This window comes from Brachyistius frenatus, unplaced genomic scaffold (assembly GCF_029030835.1).
Source record: "Brachyistius frenatus isolate BFR_SWC_R1_liver_20210118 unplaced genomic scaffold, ASM2903083v1 Contig_509, whole genome shotgun sequence".
Classification (NCBI taxonomy): Eukaryota; Metazoa; Chordata; class Actinopteri; family Embiotocidae; genus Brachyistius; species Brachyistius frenatus.
This window is the reverse complement of record NW_027211108.1, coordinates 61,468-79,780: the sequence shown is the minus strand read 5'-3', so window position 1 is coordinate 79,780 and position 18,313 is coordinate 61,468. Positions and strand designations below refer to the sequence as shown.

General features: G+C 48.0%; 2 protein-coding genes across 7 annotated transcripts; one reads left to right on the top strand and one right to left on the bottom strand.

Annotated features, from left to right (window-relative positions):
- The first annotated feature begins 283 nt into the window (after positions 1-283).
- ddx27 (DEAD (Asp-Glu-Ala-Asp) box polypeptide 27) lies at positions 284-5,931 on the top strand. 2 transcript variants are annotated; one of them, XM_069687969.1, is made up of 22 exons: positions 284-496; positions 1,157-1,306; positions 1,518-1,577; positions 1,669-1,867; positions 2,055-2,107; positions 2,205-2,291; positions 2,501-2,606; positions 2,705-2,878; positions 3,028-3,178; positions 3,407-3,506; positions 3,583-3,724; positions 3,810-3,963; positions 4,043-4,124; positions 4,326-4,458; positions 4,555-4,599; positions 4,686-4,792; positions 4,919-5,009; positions 5,105-5,199; positions 5,281-5,401; positions 5,486-5,579; positions 5,656-5,736; positions 5,812-5,931. In XM_069687969.1, exons 1-22 carry the CDS (start codon positions 413-415, stop codon positions 5,822-5,824), a joined length of 2,322 nt encoding a protein of 773 aa, XP_069544070.1. In that variant the 5' UTR covers positions 284-412; the 3' UTR covers positions 5,825-5,931. The 2 variants fall into 2 exon arrangements, with proteins under 2 accessions (XP_069544070.1, XP_069544069.1); XM_069687968.1 differs by having other exon boundaries at positions 5,483-5,579.
- A 95-nt stretch (positions 5,932-6,026) lies between these two features.
- Positions 6,027-17,934, bottom strand: LOC138614481 (potassium voltage-gated channel subfamily KQT member 2-like). Of its 5 annotated transcripts, none has more exons than XM_069687964.1 (20): positions 17,677-17,934; positions 17,350-17,575; positions 16,088-16,253; positions 15,916-16,006; positions 15,672-15,798; positions 15,129-15,304; positions 14,242-14,367; positions 13,749-13,859; positions 13,333-13,428; positions 12,731-12,825; positions 12,583-12,651; positions 12,213-12,242; positions 11,971-12,050; positions 11,520-11,741; positions 10,283-10,330; positions 9,726-9,834; positions 8,857-8,988; positions 8,554-8,674; positions 8,304-8,479; positions 6,027-7,901 (listed from the first exon to the last, which is right to left on the bottom strand). In XM_069687964.1, exons 2-20 carry the CDS (start codon positions 17,480-17,482, stop codon positions 7,235-7,237), a joined length of 2,775 nt encoding a protein of 924 aa, XP_069544065.1. In that variant the 5' UTR covers positions 17,483-17,575; positions 17,677-17,934; the 3' UTR covers positions 6,027-7,234. The 5 variants fall into 5 exon arrangements, with proteins under 5 accessions (XP_069544065.1, XP_069544064.1, XP_069544066.1 ...); XM_069687963.1 differs by having other exon boundaries at positions 17,350-17,572; XM_069687965.1 differs by having other exon boundaries at positions 16,088-16,238; positions 17,350-17,933.
- Between the last annotated feature and the right edge of the window lie 379 nt (positions 17,935-18,313).

Genomic DNA, 18,313 nt, shown 5'->3' with positions numbered 1-18,313 from the left:
TAATGTGTTCAATGATTAAATAAATAAAAGGAATGTTTCTGAATGCAGATTATTATTATTATTATTATTATTACTACCCCCCCAACCCCCGGCTCGTTTATGTAGACCTACTGGTCTTCAGTCCGGTCCAGGAGGACACAGAGCTCTGCAGCTTCGGATAGAACCGTACAGACCCGTACAGAACCGTGTGGAACCGTTCTGACTGCGCCACACCAGCAGGTGGCAGTAAAATACCGCCGCCGTTTGAAAACAAAACGAACCGGAAACACAAGTGTCTCACTTCCGGCTCTAACACGCGTGTGTGCGTGTGTTAAAAAAAACAAAACTGCTGAGAACCGCCTCAGAACTTTAGACCCAGTTTAGACCCGATCCGAACCACTTCACGTGTACCAGTACCGGAGCGCAGTCCGCCATGTTGGAACAGCTGGGTCTGATCGGGACGATCCGGGACGAGGACCAGAGTCCGGAGGAACCCGATTCCGGGTCCGACGAGGAGGTGAGTAAGAACGGCCTCTCAGCGGTAACTCTGCCCGGAGAGACGACCCGTCCAGACCGCTGGAGGTGAACCAGAACTCGGCGTGAAAGCAGCAGATTCTCCGCTGTTGGATCGGGAAGGTTCTGTTGATTAAACTCAGTGTAAACAATTTAACTGTCAATAAAGGCTTAGACAACAAACACAGCAGAGGCGCGTGGAGCTTGCAGACTGCAGATAAACACCATCAATAATAATAGATGGTAAAACTGTAATAATGACAACACAAGTTAAATAATGAAACATATTAGTTACATTTCTATTCCTACTGAAGCTGAGTGTTTATATTCTGTGTGTATGTGTGTTTGTTTATATTCTGTTTGTTTGTTTATATTCTGTGTGTTTGTTTGTTTATATTCTGTCTGTTTGTTTGTTTATATTCTGTCTGTGTGTTTGTTTATATTCTGTCTGTTTGTTTATATTCTGTCTGTGTGTTTGTTTATATTCTGTCTGTTTGTTTGTTTATATTCTGTTTGTTTGTTTATATTCTGTCTGTGTGTTTGTTTATATTCTGTCTGTTTGTTTATATTCTGTCTGTGTGTTTGTTTATATTCTGTCTGTTTGTTTGTTTATATTCTGTGTGCGTGTGTTTGTTTGTTTATATTCTATGTGTGTGTGTTGCAGGAGGAAACGATTGTCCTGAACAGGAAGAGAAAGTTGGGGATTCACGGGGCGAGAGACTTTAACTGTGACTTTGACTTCGGAGAGAGAGACGGACTGGCCCGGGACAAAGACTGGCCGATGGCTGACGTCCTGAAACAGCTAAAGAAAAAGGTAGAACCTGCAGCAGAACCCTGTACATACTGCATTTTCTAAAACAACTTGTCTCTTCAATTGTCAGGGATCTCCACAAAACCTAGAGAACAGTAGAACGTTCTCAAAGTTGTCAAAGGTTTTGGTTCGCTAACGTTCTCCGCAGGGTTTTGGTTCTTTAAGGTTCTCACGTTCTGTAGGCTCCTACTATAACTGGGTTCTGTGTTTGCAGAGAACTGTGACAACTTTAGACCAGAAAATAGAGAAAATCAGGAAGAAAAGGAAAGCTGAGGTGAGTCTTTTGTTCCGGTTGTACTTCCTGTCTGGTCCGGTTGTACTTCCTGTCTGGTCCGGTTGTACTTCCTGTCTGGTTTGGTCTGCAGGAGAAATCATCTCAGAGCGACGCTGCTGAAGGTTCTTCAGGGCAGAGCCAGGTGGAGGAAGAGGAGGACGATGATGAAGATGTTAAGACTTCTGCAGGACAGACTGATGAGTGTGATAAAGATGATGAGGAGGAGGAGGATGAAGCTGAAGACGATGTGGAATTTGGCTCCAGTGATGAGGAGATTCTGACTAAATCAGGTGGGCCATTTGAGGCTTTTATTTTGAATTCTAACAGGAAGTTGTTTGTGTTTAATGTGTCATAACCTGGTTAGTTTTCAGAATAAATGGATCCCCTGAAACAAACTGCTGCTCTGAACAGAACTCCATTTTAAACTAAAACATTACAACTCTTCATTTTTGTTGTTGACTTCCTGTTTCCTATCAGACACCCTAAGAGAGAAAGAGCGACGGGGGAGAAGGAGAAAAGCGGAAGAGGAGGTGAGAAAAGGAGCTAGTGATGTCACAGGTTCATGTGCTGGGTTACCATGGTGACAGCTTTTCTGTGTTACCATGGTGACGGCTTTTCTGTGTTCAGGCTCCAGAGTCGTTCTATGAAGATGCGTCTCAGTACGACGACCAGCTGACCTTCGAGGACATGAACCTGTCCAGACCCATCCTGAAGGTGAGACCGCCTCTTAAATCGTCAGAAAAATGAATGGACTTCTGTTCACTCTGGTGTCCATGAACCAGCTTCAGGCTCTGGCCTCAGGTGTTCTGGTACCAGGTCCACTCAGGGTCTGACCTGCACCTGTGAATGTAGAGCCCCTGCCTGGTCTGGGGGTCCAGAAGGGGACCTGGTTTTGTTGGTAACTTCCTGTTGGGTTCCTGCAGGCCGTTACAGCTCTGGGCTTCAAGCAGCCAACTCCGATCCAGAAGGCTTGTGTTCCGGTCGGGCTGCTGGGTCGGGACCTGTGCGCCTGCGCTGCTACTGGGACAGGTAACACTGGCACACCGGGACCGGTTCTTCATACTGGGAGTGGTTCTTCAAAAATGGGACCGGTTCAACTGATGAAACGGACCCTTTCCTCTCTGCAGGGAAGACGGCGGCCTTCATGTTACCCGTCTTGGAGCGTTTGGTTTATAAACCCAGGACGTCCCAGGTGACCCGTGTCTTGGTTCTGGTTCCTACTCGAGAGTTGGGGATCCAGGTTCACTCTGTGGCCCGTCAGCTGGCCCAGTTCACCTCCATCACCACCTGCCTGGCTGTTGGTACGACTTCTTGTTTACTGATCGTTTGCTGTTTATTGATCGTTTATTGACTGTTTCCAGGGTTACACAATGACCTGGATTCAGGCAGACTCTGGACTCTAGTTTCTGGACTATGGGTCCTCAACTGACCCGTCTCTGTGCGTCTCCAGGTGGGTTGGACCTGAAGTCTCAGGAGGCGGCGCTGAGGGCGGGGCCAGACGTCCTGATAGCAACACCGGGGAGGCTGATCGATCACCTCCACAACACGCCGAGCTTCGAGCTAACCCACATCGAGATCCTCATCCTGGACGAGGCCGACAGGTAGAACCTGGATAAATAAATAAAGTTCTAAAAGCAGAACTTTAGAACATCACAGACAGGAACCCAACAGGTCCACCTCGGATGGAGAGAAGAACTCCCTTTGCTAGGAAGACCAGAACTGGACCCAGAGCAGTTCTGTTCTGTGATGTTCTAAACTCTGACTGAAAGTCAATAACGGTCCGTTTTCTAGAACTGCTGATCCAAGTTCTAACTGTGTGGTTATGTCAGGATGCTGGACGAGTACTTTGAAGAACAGATGAAGGAGGTGATCCGGTTGTGTTCCTACAACAGACAGACGATGCTGTTCTCCGCCACCATGACAGAGGAGGTAACATCTCACCTGTCCAGCTGGGTCATGTGACCTGTCTGCAGCTGCATCACCATGTCATGTGACCTGTCTGCAGGTGAAGGACCTGGCCGCGGTGTCGTTGAAGCAGCCAATCAGGATCTTCGTTAACAGCAACACCGACGTGGCTCCGTTCCTGCGGCAGGAGTTCGTCCGGATCCGACCGCACCGTGAGGGAGACCGAGAGGCTGTGGTGGCAGGTAGAGGGAACACTGAGGTTCTGCTGCTGGTTCTACTCCTGGTGCCGTGGTCATAATGCGGACCCCTGGTTCTGTGTGTTCCCAGCCCTTCTGACCCGGACCTTCCAGGATCACGTCATGGTGTTCACTCAGACCCGGAAACAGGCTCACCGACTGCACATCCTGCTGGGACTGATGGGGCTGAAGGTCGGAGAACTGCACGGAGAACTGAGCCAGAACCAGAGACTAGAGAACCTCAGGTACACATGCAGAACACCTCACAGTACCTGTCACCTTTAGGTCTGTTCTGACCCTCCTGTTCTGGTTTTGGTTCTGCAGGCGTTTTAAAGACGAGCAGATCGATATCTTGGTGGCGACAGATGTTGCAGCTCGAGGTCTTGACATCAACGGAGTCAAAACGGTGAGTTCTGTCGGCGAACAGAGAAGTACCGTGAAGAACCAGAAAGTACCGGGAAGAACCGCCCTTCCTGTAGTTACTGCCCGTAGTGACAATTACCACGTCAACGGCCCACATTACTCTAAATGTAGGGAAATAAGTTTCAGGTTTGAAACTAATAGTCCCTCCACCTGTCTGTCTCCCCTCCACCTGTCTGTCTTTCAGGTGATAAACTTCACCATGCCGTCCACAGTGAGACATTACGTCCACCGAGTGGGCCGGACAGCTCGGGCCGGCCGTTCTGGCCGTTCTGTGTCTCTGGTCGGAGAGTCGGAGAGGAAGACGCTGAAGGAGGTGGGGGGGGGGGGGGGGGGGGGGGGGGGGGGGGGGGGGGGGGGGGGGGGGGGGGGGGGGGGGGGGGGGGGGGGGGGGGGGGGGGGGGGGGGGGGGGGGGTGAAGTCGGCCAAGAACAGCGTAAAGGCTCGAGTCCTGCCGCCAGGTACGCACACCTGAGGGGCAGCCGGTTATTTCAGAACTGAGCAGAACTGGTTCCGAGAACCAAACTGTTCCTGTGTGTTCCCGCAGAAGTCGTTTTGAAGTTCAGAGATCTGATCAACAAACTGGAGAACGACGTCGGAGCAGTGATAAAGCTGGAGAGAGAAGAACGAGAGCTGGCAGCTTCGGAGGCCAAGGTACACACGGAACATAGAACACTTGCTTGATTTACAGTAACTTTTTTAGAACATCATGTCAATGAGTTTCTTGACGTTTAACTTTTTGATGAGAAAAGTACAGAAATTGTGTGTGTGTGTGCGCAGTTAAGTGTGGCTCAGAAGCGCCTCGATGGCTCCTGCGGTGAATCACAGAGAGTTTGGTTTCAGACTCAACAAGAAAGGAAACAGAACCGCAGTGAGTACTAATATACACCTTTCTACTCCGTAGTATTCTGCAATACTGTGTAGTACTCGGTAGTATTCTGTATTGAACCCTGATCGTGCTCTCAGTGTCGAAGGCTCTGCAGGACTTCGATCTCGCGCTGAGGGGGAAGAAGAAGAGAGAAAAGTTTCTGAATGACGGCAGGAAGAAGAAAGAAGTGACGGTAAAATGCATCAATCAATAATCAATAAGTTTCTGATCAGCTTTAATCAAAGATCACATAACTCTACCTGAACTGTCTCAGTCTGAGGAGCGCACTCAGTTTGAGATCCTGAAGGCCCAGATGTTTGCTGAGCGGGCGGCCAAGAGAGAGAGACGACCGAAGAGAGCGAGAGTGATGGACGCCGAGGAGACGCCAACCACAGGTCGCAAACACACGCATATAGAAACACGCGCACACAAACAAACACTGAAACACAAACACTAATAAAAGTCTCTCTGTGCAGCAGCCAATCAGAAACCAGGAAAAGGAGGAAAGAAGTCTGTTTTTGATAAAGAGCTGACGAACACCAGCAGCAAGGCTCTGAAACACTACAGAGGAGGGTGAGACAGTCTGTCCTCCTGTCTGTCTGTCCCTCTGTCTGAGGACACCTGTCTCATTGTGTGTCTCTCATCACAGGCCTTCCTTTGCGGATAGAAAGCGTCTTGGTCTGGACAGGAAGCGTCCCGGTCTGGACAGGAAGCGTCCCGGTGGCTCCAGGTGAGTCTCGGTCGTCTCCCTGAGACGTCACTTTGACCTGAAACAAGATGGCTGACGCTGCGTTCTGTTCAACAGGTTCAAGAAGTGAGAGCCAAGATGGCCGCCATGTTCCTCCTGTTTCCATCTGAACGTCGTCTTCATCCTTCTGCTTCATTCAGAATAATAAACTTTATAATCAACAACATCAATAATAAACTCATCAAACGGGTTTCAATAAACTGCAGTCTGTAGATCCTTCACGGACCCGGTCCCGTTCTGAAGCTTTTAACGACTTTCAGAACAGACTGAAGGAGGTTCTGGTATTGTGGTTTTAATGAATATTGAAACGGTTCTGTACAAATATCCAGTTTGAGTGACAGCTGCAGAAACAAACTCCAACACATTCACTGAAACAACTTGTTTCCATGGTTACGTTCAAACATTTAAACAAGTAGAACACAGAAATCTAAAACCGGATTCCCAAACAATGGACGTAAACAGTCAATTAAGTTTATGTTCAAACAATGGTTTAAGGCAGGTCAAAGGGCAGCGGGTCACTTTCATCAGCCAATCAGAATAGAGCTGATTGATCAGCTGATCAACTAAAGCTTTTCTTCATCCAGATGAGATCAGGCAGTAATACAGGCTTTTATTTTGGTTAGTTTGTGTAACTTTGGTTTCCTGGCTGCCCCCTGCTGGACGGAGTGTAAATGGTTCTGATGAGTAAACATTAAATATTCAGTATTTTATCAGCATTCCTGTAATATTAATGCACGCTAAAGAAGAACATATAAACTCTTAGATGATTACATCATATTTACATGGCCATGTTTTTAAATGTCATGTGTTACATAATTATCGCTTCCTGCTTTGATTACAGTGCCATCTGAGTCTAAACTGATGTTCAAACCCCTCCCCTGTTGTCCAATCATAGGTCAGCAACTGTAACTAGGCAGCCTGTTTGTCAAGCAACACTTTTTTGAGTGTCGTGTCTGTTTGGAAAGCAAATAAAAAGTTGATTGACGGATTAAACTGGTGTTTGTGTAGTTGCACAGGATGACCTGGTCCTACATGACATCACAGCTGAAAACTCAAGGGCATTCTGTGGCTGAGTGCTGGACAGGAAGCCGTGGCTACAAACAGCAACATCGTCTGATGGCATGGCGATGTGTCGTTCCAATTGTGCCTTACGTCGAGTGTTTTTAAACGATGGATGAATATAACGGTGAGCTAACGTTAAGTGACAGGATAACGGTGTTTACAAGTCTTGTACATGAAAGCAAGCAACCAATCAGGCGTGAGCGTGTTTCTGCAGTGAACCAATCGCTGACAGTGAGAACAAACATTGGCTGTACAGATTGAACCGTTCACACGAGTCAAACCGTTGGCTGCTGAGCGCCTCCAGTTCCCATGATGCTTCACTATGAACCTCCAGCTGGTGTTTAAAGTCTGATTCTAGTTTCATTCACATTCATTGATTTCTTTAACTCTGCTGGTTCTGCTCGGATTACCTTCGGCTCTACTTGGTTCCCGTCCAGGCTCGGTCTGAGTGAGGCGAAGGGACACAGAGCTCCGAGTCCGAGTCTGACTCCCCCTCTGCGATGTAGGGTCGGACGGTGGCACAGCGGGCTCCGCCCCCTCCGCCGCGGCGCTCTCCCAGGTTGGAGGAGGAGTAGAAGCTGTTGTTGAGGAAGTCCAGGTTCTCTCTGGACTGGGAGACAGAGAAACCGCTGAAGGAGCGCTGCAGCTCCTCATGGTCCACCGACGGGATGGAGACGGAGGTGTCACTGTCGGGCTTCACCTCCTCCGCTCCTGCTCCTGCTCCCTCCCCTCCTCCTGCTCCTCCTCCCCCACTACCATTCGCCCCCTCTCCTCCCCGCTCCGGTCTCTCCGCCCCCCCTCGGTCTCCGGTGCTGTGCCGGTTCGATCGGTTCCCGCCATGTCTCTCTCCAGCTGGAGGAGGGGGGAGTCGAACCAGGGACCCATCCCCCACGGGACTGGGAGTGTTACCGTGGGTACGTTGAGGAGGGTGAGGGGCCTGCTGGTGGAGCTGGGAGGTGATTGGCTGCCAGGAGGTGGAGGGCGGACAGACGGGGGCGTTGTAGTTCCTGTGTCCAGTGGAGCTGCTGGAGCGGACCATCTTCGTCACGAACAGAGTCTTCTCTACGCTGTCGTCAGGCAACACCCTGCACAAAGTGTAAACAACATGTGAACTACATTTTATCAGCAACCGGTTCTGGGGTCTGCACCAAGAAACCGGACCAGAGGGTTAACTCCGGTTCTCTGGTACCACTCGGCTAGTTCATGTTCAACAGGGACTGATCACTGCGGTAACCAGGTACATCACCATGGTAATCAGGTACATCATCATGGCAACTTCAGGGATCAACAGCCAGACTCCTTACTCCTGCAGAGTTTCTGCAGCTTCTGTTCTGGGGTTCTGGGTAGAGCGTGTCGCCTGACACATTACGCTGTAATGATGGACACAGCTGGTCGGAACCAGAGAGACCACGGTGCAGGCCCCAGGACCACTCCTACTTCTAGTCCTGGTTCTAGAGTGAAATGGGTTATTTCTGGAAGACACTCACTGCAGGATCTTGGACATGGACTGGTTCTTCTCCAGCTGATCCACCGGACTGTGGTAGGGTGGCGCCGGGTCCGGCTCCTTGGGTCCGAAGTAGGCGTCGGTCTCAGCCTGGGGGATTCCCATTCGCTGGATGTAGATGTTCACCAGGAAGTCCAGTTTCCTCTCCATGGACAGGACCTGAGGGACAGAGAACCCATCAGGTTGCTGCACTGCTCAAAGTTGTCAGGTGATACTCTGGTTCTGTTTGTTACCTGCTTCTCCACCTTCCCCAGACGTCCCATCATGCTTGGGTCCTCCGGGAGCTCGTCATTGGCAGCTTTGGGGCGGTCCTTGTCTGTAATTGGTGTTCCTCGGCCAACTATCTGATCCACCCTGTCAATCAGGAGACAGCAAGAGTTCAATGACCTCACACAGCTTGACTGTGGGAACTAAGAACCTTTGTGGTTCTGGTCTGAAGTCCTTTGAGTCTTTATGATGGTAAGATGGTAAAAGATTCTGGCCGGGGAAATGAGTTCAGGGGCGAAAGGTCAGAGTTCAGGGGTAAAGTGTCTTACCTGCACTGGAGGTTTTTGATACGGGCGAGCATGTCCAGATGTCCTGCTGAATACTGTTCGATCACATCCATGACGTCGTAGGGACGAAGACTCTCCTTGAACTTCCTTTTAGAAACCATGAAGCGCATGATGCTGCGAGAGGAAACAAAGATAGCTGTCATGGACTCTGGTGGACCCTCTGGGAGAGACCTCGGGTCAGACCAGAACCTCTTGTGATATGGTCTATGGAGGAGGTTTGGGTAACTGTTTAAGCTGAAGGCCGGCTGAAACCGGCAAAGACCTGAAAAACTGTTTCCACCAACCAGCAGGTTTCAGTTCCGGACAGTCAGATGGAGCAGAACTACACCGGGAACTCCAAGTCAAGAACCAGGACAGAATTACGGGGCGGAGACCAAACCGGGCTAAGACCAGGAGGACAGCAACACTACTTCTGGTCATTCAGCTGAGGGTGGCAGGTCTTTTTGGAGTGGTACAGATTGGATTGGAGCTACTGCTGAATCTGGTTCTGATAGTGAACCATGGGATTCCAGAACCGGACAGCTGGACTGACCTCTGAGGCAGAACCAGATCTGAACTAATAGGACTGGAATGCAGCGCTGTGCAGGACGAACACCAACAACAGGGAGAGGAACATGTCAGCAACACACAACAGAAAAAAATGAAATTAACTGAGGTCAAACTGACTCCTCTTACCCAAAAGCTGATGGTGACCTTTGACCCTGGGTGAGCACAAATAACAAAAACAAAACAAAAAATAATGTGAATAAAAAGCATGATTCACAGTGTAACAAACAGCAAATAAATGGTGAGGAAAGCAATGAATGACAGGCAAATAAATAAAATGATTGTCCAATGAAAACCGTTCGTACCAGATAGCTCTGATGGTGACCTTTAACCCCGGGGTCAGATCCTGAGGGACAAACTCACAGTGGCAGCTCTTGTTGTCGTCGGCCATGTCTTCTCCCGGCAGGCTGGCCTCTGAAACACAATAAGAACAAGGCGTCATCCCGCCCCTACCCCGTGGACCAGGTCGTCACGCCCCTACCCCGTGGACCAGGTCGTCACGCCCCTACCCCGTGGACCAGGTCGTCACGCCCCTACCCTGAGGACCAGGTCGTCACGCCCCTACCCCCAGGTCGTCCCGCCCCTACCCCGTCCAGGTCGTCCCGCCCCTACCCCGTGGACCAGGTCGTCCCGCCCCTACCCCGAGGACCAGGTCGTCACGCCCCTACCCCGAGGACCAGGTCGTCCCGCCCCTACCCCGAGGACCAGGTCGTCACGCCCCTACCCCGAGGACCAGGTCGTCCTCCTAAGCCTACCTGAAACACCAGCGGTAGACCATCATCAACGCTGCATCATGTGACACCGGACACCTGAACCTGGCTCAGCTGATGAAGTGTGTGTTTGTGTGTGTTTGTGTGCAAACCTGGGGAGTCCTTCTGTCTGAACTCTTCATCCTGCATCTCTATCAGCACTACAGGAGGAAGTGGAGAGGAAACACCTTCATCAGAGGAAGATCACACTCATCATCATCATGACAAAGGCCAAGAAAACCAACAAAGAAAATGTTTTACAATTGTTGGCACTGATTTAAATGAACAGTCCAACATTGGTGAAACATTTGTTGTCTGTTTACAGTAACACAGATCCATCAGTTAGAGTAGCTTAGCATAAACTCAGGAACACAAGGGAAACTGTTAGCTTAGCCTAGCATAAAAACTGGAGCCTTTCATCAAGTTAATTGATTGAAGTTAATTGTGCAACAGTCAACCTTCCATCAGGCTTCAAACTGCAGCCTCAGCTAAGAATTATGGGAGCTGTAGTTATTGAATGCTGGCACCAAAGTTTGCAGAACCGGTAAAACTGCATCTATTTCAAATAAATTTAACCAGTCAGCTCCAATTTAAACCAGTCAGATTCGGTTTAAACCAGCACCAACCAGTTGGATGATGAGAGTTGATCAAGCTACCCGTTTCCTCATCCTCTTTCTTTCTTTATCTCTTCTCCTCACTCATGTTTCTGCAGTGAAGTCTGCGTATTGATGGTTGTTTGTCAATGATTGTTTTTGTTTATAAAAACTTTAAGCTCCTGAACTCTGAGGCAGGTCCAACACCCAGGTCATACTGCAGCTGCCCTTACAGAGTATGTCCTGTAGCTGGTCGTATGACCAGTACGCACACACTTACTATTTCATCTTGACTTTTGACCCTCTTGATCGTGATGGTGGTGGTGATGGTGATGATGATTGTTTATAAAAGGTTGTTTATAAAAGGTTGTTTTTCAATGGTTGTTTATAAAAGGTTGTTTATAAATGGTTGCTTATAAATGGTTGTTTATAAATGGTTGTTTATAAATGGTTGCTTATAAATGGTTGTTTATAAAAGGGTGTTTATAAATAGTTGTTTATACGTAAGGCCTGTTGACAGGAGAACTCAAAGATATAACATATATATAAAAATTCATCAGTATCGGTGTCTGATGTCATCGTAGTAACGACTGTCTACAAAATAGAAATGTTAATAAAAATGGAAGTGAGACGTGTTGGTGTGTCGCTGATGTTTCTGATGCCGTCGTGCCCTCGGAGGCTCAGACAGGAGCTGGTATTGGAGGAGCTGGGACAGACACCTGGATCGCTCCGATTGGTCAGACTCGGTCAGTCTTACCTTCGGAGTTCTGGCGTGAGGCAGCTCCTCGGATCCTGAACGCCTGTCTGGTTCTACTACGTTCTCCGAAGCTCCAGCTCTTTGGAACCTTACTGGGACTATCCTCCAGGCTAGGCTCCATGCTGGGGGATCGACGCAAGGCCTGGACTCCCCCCAGAACCCCGGGAACTCCAGGGCCAACACCAGGACTGGGACCCACTCCCGGAGTTACACCAGAACCAACTGTAGGAACCAATAGAGACAGAGACAGGGAGGGAGGACGGACAGACGGACGGACGGAAGGAAAGGAGGAGGCTGCGGATGAGATAATCTGGTTCTGGTTGCAGAAGTGGGACCTGCAGACTGTTGGGTCTCCAACATGTTTGTGACACCACAGACAGACTTCAGGTTTTTTCAGTGGTTCTGATCCACATTATTACAATAACCTGATAAATCTAATACAGAGACCCACCATGCTGAGGAGAACTTTTGCCTTTGGTTCCAGAACTCCGCGGAGACGAGAAGACTCTCTCCTTCAGACTGACCTTCTGACTGCAGGGAACACAAACACTTCATCAGTGATCACAATACTTTTGACCCGCTTTTATCATCTCAGTCTGCTTCCTGCTTGTCCATAAGGACATGAAGACATGAGGAAATGAAGACATGAGGACAAAAAGACATGAAGACATGAAGACAGACACCATGGCTGACCTGGGAGACGGTTCAGGCTGGACGTCCTTCCTGCAGACAGACAGACAGACGGAGATACAGGCAGTTTCAGATGAATGTCCCAAATGAGGGAAGAAAAACGTCACAAAGTTTTAACTTGACTTACCTTTAACTTTTTTTTTTTTTTTAAATGATATTAATTTAAAACATTACAAATAAAGTGTTTACTGAGCGGATCCAGAACCGGACCCTCAGAACCGACCGTTCTCTGAGCGTCTGACAGAACTGGATCCTCACAGCATGCTACCAGATCGGGTCGGCATGTTCCAGGTCAGTGAGAAAGTGTGTACTTTGTGTGTACTTTGTTGTGTGGTTGTAGTTTGTCATGTGACTTGTGTGGAAGTTTTTGGACCTGAAGGAGAGTCCGGATTTGTTCTTGAGGTTCCTCAGGAGGTCCAGCTGGTTGAGAGGAGGAATCAACCTGGAGACACGGAGAGGAACAGGTGATGATGTCAGTCACTGTAGGAACTCGTGTAGAGCGTGGACAGGTGGAGTCTCACCTGTACATGGGGACGGACACCGTCCTCTCGTAGTAATCCCAGGTAGAAGTCAGATCGGTCCGGCTCAGGTTGGTGGCGTAAACCCTCCACGCCGCCTGCAGACACAGTAGCACTGTTTCAGGAAGGAGCCCACTCCAAGGATTTTCAAAGTAAAAGCTCTACTCAGGAGTTCAAAGTGTTCATCCTGATTCTCTGATCTAAACATCTGAGTCTGAAAATAACATCATCTGCATATTTTCTGATAAAAATGGAGAAAATCTACAGCACAGTAAAATAAAGTGAAGTACAGTAGAGTGCAGTAAAGTACAGTAGAGTACAGTAGTGTGTAGTAAAGTAGAGTACAGTAGAGTACAGTTAAATATATTAAGGTAGAGTAGAGTACAGTAAAGTGCAGTAGAGTACAGTAGCATGCAGTACATTAGAGTACAGTAGAGTATATTCTAATACAGTAGAGTATAATAAAGTACAGTATATCAGAATAAAGTACAGTAGAGTATATTAGAGTACAGTAGAGTATAATAAAGTACAGTAGAGTATATTAAAGTACAGTAGAGTACAATAGAGTATATTAAAGTACAGTAGAGTACAGTAAAGTGGCTCACCTGAATGAGTCCAGCTGCCGGGTTTCGTCTTTTCTCAAAGTGTTTCTGTCGGTGCTGCTCCTGAACCTTAAGAGCAAAACCAGAACCTAGGATGCCCTGAAGACAGACAGGTGGACAGAAAGACAGAGACAGAGGGACAGGTGGACAGAGAGAAAGGGGGACAGGTGAGCTGTGACAGCATCACAGAATTAATTTTTCTGATCAACCAATCAAGCCTTTGAAGATGTGTTGCCTAGCAACAGGGTCAACCCCACCTCCTCAGTAAGATAAAGGTTTGTCTCCCTTCTTTACTCAGAAGTTTTCTAAATCACTCCTGAGCTCAGACTCCTTGTTCCACATGTTTACAGTTATGAGGAGAAGAAGAAGGTGTCTCAGGTGAGTTCAGGTGACTTCAGGTGAACGTTACAGTGACTCACAGCCGGCAGGGCGAAGAATGAAACTCCGATCAGAGTGAAGGTTGCAGCCAGCAGTCGTCCGTTCCAGGTGATGGGGAACTTGTCACCATAACCGATGGTTGTCAAGGTGATCTGACACAGAGACAGACCAATCAGATCATCCCGTAGCTGGAGGCCGCAGGTGTTTCATTGAACTTGTCACGTTCAACAGATGATTCCAAACTCTCGAGGACGTGAGGACACAGCCACAACTGTACTGCAACTGTATTACACTTGTACACACCTGTACTACACTTGTACACACCTGTACTACGCCTGTATTACACTTGTACACACCTGTACACACCTGTAGAGTAGAACACTTAATCAGATTCACTGTGACTCAGCAGAGACCTTAGTGACAACTGCGGACATTATATTCATGTTGCAGCCTGTTACCTGTTTCACTAATCATTTTACCTTTCACACCTGGGACACCTGTCATCAGCGTGTCATTACTGAGTGTTAGTCTCACCAGTCCCCACCAGAGGGCGTCGGCATACGTCTCGAACTGTTCGTTATCTTCTTTTTCCGCCAAATAAACAAGGAAACTGGCCAGGATGAGACACAGGAAGCCGATGTACCAGGCAGTGATCAGCTCCTGCAGAGGACGAGAGACGTCAACACAGGACATGTCAACACAGGACATACATCAGGTCAACAGATCTGTATGTTCTTATTATGTTCTGTTTGTTCTAATTATGTTCTGTATGTTCTAATGTTCCTTTTATGTTCTGTTTGTTCTAATGTTCTTATAATGTTCTGTTTGTTCTAATGTTCTTATTATGTTCTGTTTGTTCTAATGTTCTTATTATGTTCTGTATGTTCTAATGTTCCTTTTATGTTCTGTTTGTTCTAATGTTCTTATAATGTTCTGTTTGTTCTAATGTTCATATAATGTTCTGTTTGTTCTAATGTTCTTATTATGTTCTGTTTGTTCTAATGTTCTTATTATGTTCTGTATGTTCTAATGTTCCTTTTATGTTCTGTTTGTTCTAATGTTCTTATTATGTTCTGTATGTTCTAATGTTCCTTTTATGTTCTGTTTGTTCTAATGTTCCTTTTATGTTCTGTTTGTTCTAATGTTCTTATGATGTTCTGTTTGTTCTAATGTTCTTATTATGTTCTGTTTGTTCTAACGTTCTTATTATGTTCTGTATGTTTTGGGCTGAAAGTGTCAGTCGGGTTCCGGCTTCTCCTGTCGTTGGTTCTGTTTTCGGTTTTTAACCATCGGGTTCGAATATCCCAGAACAAAACATCTAATAAAAACAATGGACAGTCCTGAGGACAGATAGACAGGTAAGCAGGTAGACAGGTAAGCAGATAGACAGGTAAGCAGGTAGACAGACAGACAGGTGTGACCTTGCTGTGGGCGTAGACCACCGATCCCAGCAGCTTCCACGTCCCCCCCCGACGGTCCATCCGGATCATCCGCAGAATTTGAAGGAACCGAAGAGACCTGATGGCAGACGTGGCGAACACGTTCCCCTGAGTGCCCGCAGCCAGAACCGAGATGGACGCTATCAGAACCATGATGTCTGCAGACAGACGGGTCAGAGAGACAGAGAGGTCAGAGAGACGGGTCAGAGAGAGACGGGTCAGAGAGAGAGACAGTAGTCTTCCAGTGCTGCAGCTACCTGCAACTTGTTGTTTGTCCCTGAACACAAACCGAAGCCCCTCGTTTGGTTTTTAACGTCGGCAGCGTGACGTCTATTCTGCGCTGAACATACGTGTCAGGCGAGGCTCAAACATCACCTACAGAGGTCAGAGGTTACTGTCCAAAATAAACCTGACTCCAGTCTGTTACGGATACGGCAGCGGAGGAGAAAGAGGAGGAAGAAGAGGACGAGAAGGAGGAAGAAAGATGAGAAAGAGGAGGAAGAGGAGGAAGAGGAAGAGACTCACCGATGACACAGAAGGGTTTCCTGGCGAACTTGAGTCTTCCTCTCCATCCTCGGTACCGACAGCAGCATCCTGCAGCCCAGATCCTCACCATGTACTCCACCCCGAACACCACGATGGTCACCACCTCCTGTACACAACAACAAGATCAGAAACACAACAACAACACAATGTTAGCAACACAATAATAATAATATTAACAACAACAACACCATGTTAGCAACACATGATGTTCACGTCTACGTACCAGGATGTAGAGGGCGTCTTCTGAATTCTTCTCGTACTCTTTGATGGTAGAGAACACGGACAGAACCAGGCAGGAGAACACCAGCAGAAACCTGAACACAGAACATTATTCCTGAAGCTTTTACACTGCTGCCGGACTGGCAGTCAGGTGTGATGTGTGGACAGATACGTACACGTAGGCGTGGTAGATAAAGGCCCACCCTCGAGGCCTCTCCAGAACATTGTACAGGAAGTTCTGCAGTCGTCTGTAGAGCGCGTTTCGTTTGGGAGGTTTCTTTCGTCCAGAGACGCTGCTGCGCTGCCGCCGAGGACCCTCGTCTGCACCTGAGACAGACGCACCTGAGTGAGTACAGGTAAGTTCACTAACGTTCACACACCGACATTGACAAGCGTTCACAGGGATGCTGCTGCCAGACTGTAGCAGGATGTTTAACATGTTTGAGGTCAGTCTGAACAATAAATGTAAACATCTGAAGAGTTCATTTCACTATTTAGAGCTGCCAGGATTATTTTCACACTTTATGATTTAGTTAACTCATTGTTTCAGTTACTAAATCAATCATTAAAGATGAATCATACGTCTGTGATGAGGTCTGTCTCTCACTGATGAAACATTTCACCTCCTTTCACGTGACACAGGATTCTGTCAGCCAATCACATTTAAGCTGCCGTAAACACTTCCTGATTCAACTTCATCGGTTTTCTAATGTTTTATTCTGACAAAAGAAAACAGGAGACAAACTGGATCTGTTCAAAGAGACACCTGAGAACACACACTCACTCACTCACACACACACACACACACACACACACACACACACACACACACACACACACACACACTCACTCACTCACTCACTCACTCACTCACACACACACACACACACACACACACACACACACACACACACTCACTCACTCACTCACACACACACACACACACACACACACACACACTCACTCTCTCACACACACACACACACACACACACACACACACACACACACACACACACACACTCACTCACTCACTCACTCACTCACTCTCACACACACACACACACACACACACACACACACACACACACACACACACACACACACACACACACACACACACACACACACACACACACACACACACACACACACTCTCACACACACACACACACACACACACACACACACACACACACACACACACACACTCACACACACACACACACACACACACACACACACACTCTCACACACACACTCACTCACTCACACACACACACACATTAACATAGAAAGAAATACACACTTAAACACACACACACAAACAAACAATCAGACACACAGAAAGAGACACACATTTAAACACACACCTTTTTCGCGCCGCGCCCCGTTACCGACCCCGTTAATTAGCCCGTTAATTAGCCGCAGCTGGTTACCTGCTATCAGCAGAACCCCGTCCCGGCCGGACTCCGTCCCTCCGGCCTCCAGACCCACGAAGCCGACCTTCAGCTTCTTCTGGTCAGCCTGCGCTCCGGGGAACACCCCGCCGTTCCGGGATTTCTGCACCATGATGGAGAGACGCGACCTGCACCGACCTGATGCTCTACTGCCAGCCCGAGGACGGAACACCGAGGCCGGCCAGACCCGGCGGGAGCATCGCTGCTGCGGAGAGGAGGTGAAGAGGAGGAGGGCGGAGGAAGATGAAACCCGCAGAGACACACGAGCTGCAGATTGGCTGATCAGCAGATTTTTTTTTTCCTCACCTCACCGACTTCCCGCACGAAAAGGAAACAGAATGACGTCACCGATGGGCTATCGACAGGAGATTAAAACAAGAGCTGATCCGTTTTAGAACAAAGATCCGCGTGTGTGTGTGTGTGTGTGTGTGTGTGTGTGTGTGTGTGTGTGTGCAGGACGCTTCATTAGCCTATCATCTCTGACCGTCACTACGGTAACTGGATTAAAAAAATTAAAAAAAATTCCCCTCGGGGATTAATAAAGTAAATACCTACCTACCATACCTACCTAATAGGAAAGTGGTAACCATGGCAACCAGTGGAGCGGCAGGTGGCGTTAAAGAGACCATTAATAAAGAGGAGGGAGCATTCTGATTGGCTCGTTTACATCCGTTTTTTGGTAAGGTTTGGTGTTAATAAAGCTGCAATGAAGACGTCAGCGAGCAGAGGACCAATCAGCTGGTGGATATGAGGTTCTTACACCATACAGACACCATTAAGTTTATTAAACACTGTTTATTGAAGCTGCAGGTGACATCATGACCTGGTTAATATTTAGAACACTTCTCCTGCTCATCTTCATGAATACTTCCTCAATATCTTCATCAATACCTTCATCAGAACCATCTGAGATCCAATCCGACGGTTCTACGATGTTCTACCG

Coding starts and splice junctions, on each gene's coding strand:
- ddx27 (XM_069687968.1), top strand. CDS start 413: ATGTTGGAACAGCTGGGTCTGATCGGGACGATCCGGGACGAGGACCAG. Junction 1,868..2,054: donor GGAGATTCTGACTAAATCAG/GTGGGCCATTTG, acceptor GTTTCCTATCAG/ACACCCTAAGAGAGAAAGAG. Junction 4,125..4,325: donor ACATCAACGGAGTCAAAACG/GTGAGTTCTGTC, acceptor TCTGTCTTTCAG/GTGATAAACTTCACCATGCC.
- LOC138614481 (XM_069687964.1), bottom strand. CDS start 17,482: ATGGTGCAGAAATCCCGGAACGGCGGGGTGTTCCCCGGAGCGCAGGCT. Junction 13,429..13,748: donor CATTCTTCGCCCTGCCGGCT/GTGAGTCACTGT, acceptor GTCTGTCTTCAG/GGCATCCTAGGTTCTGGTTT. Junction 12,652..12,730: donor GTGTCCGTCCCCATGTACAG/GTGAGACTCCAC, acceptor CCGTGTCTCCAG/GTTGATTCCTCCTCTCAACC.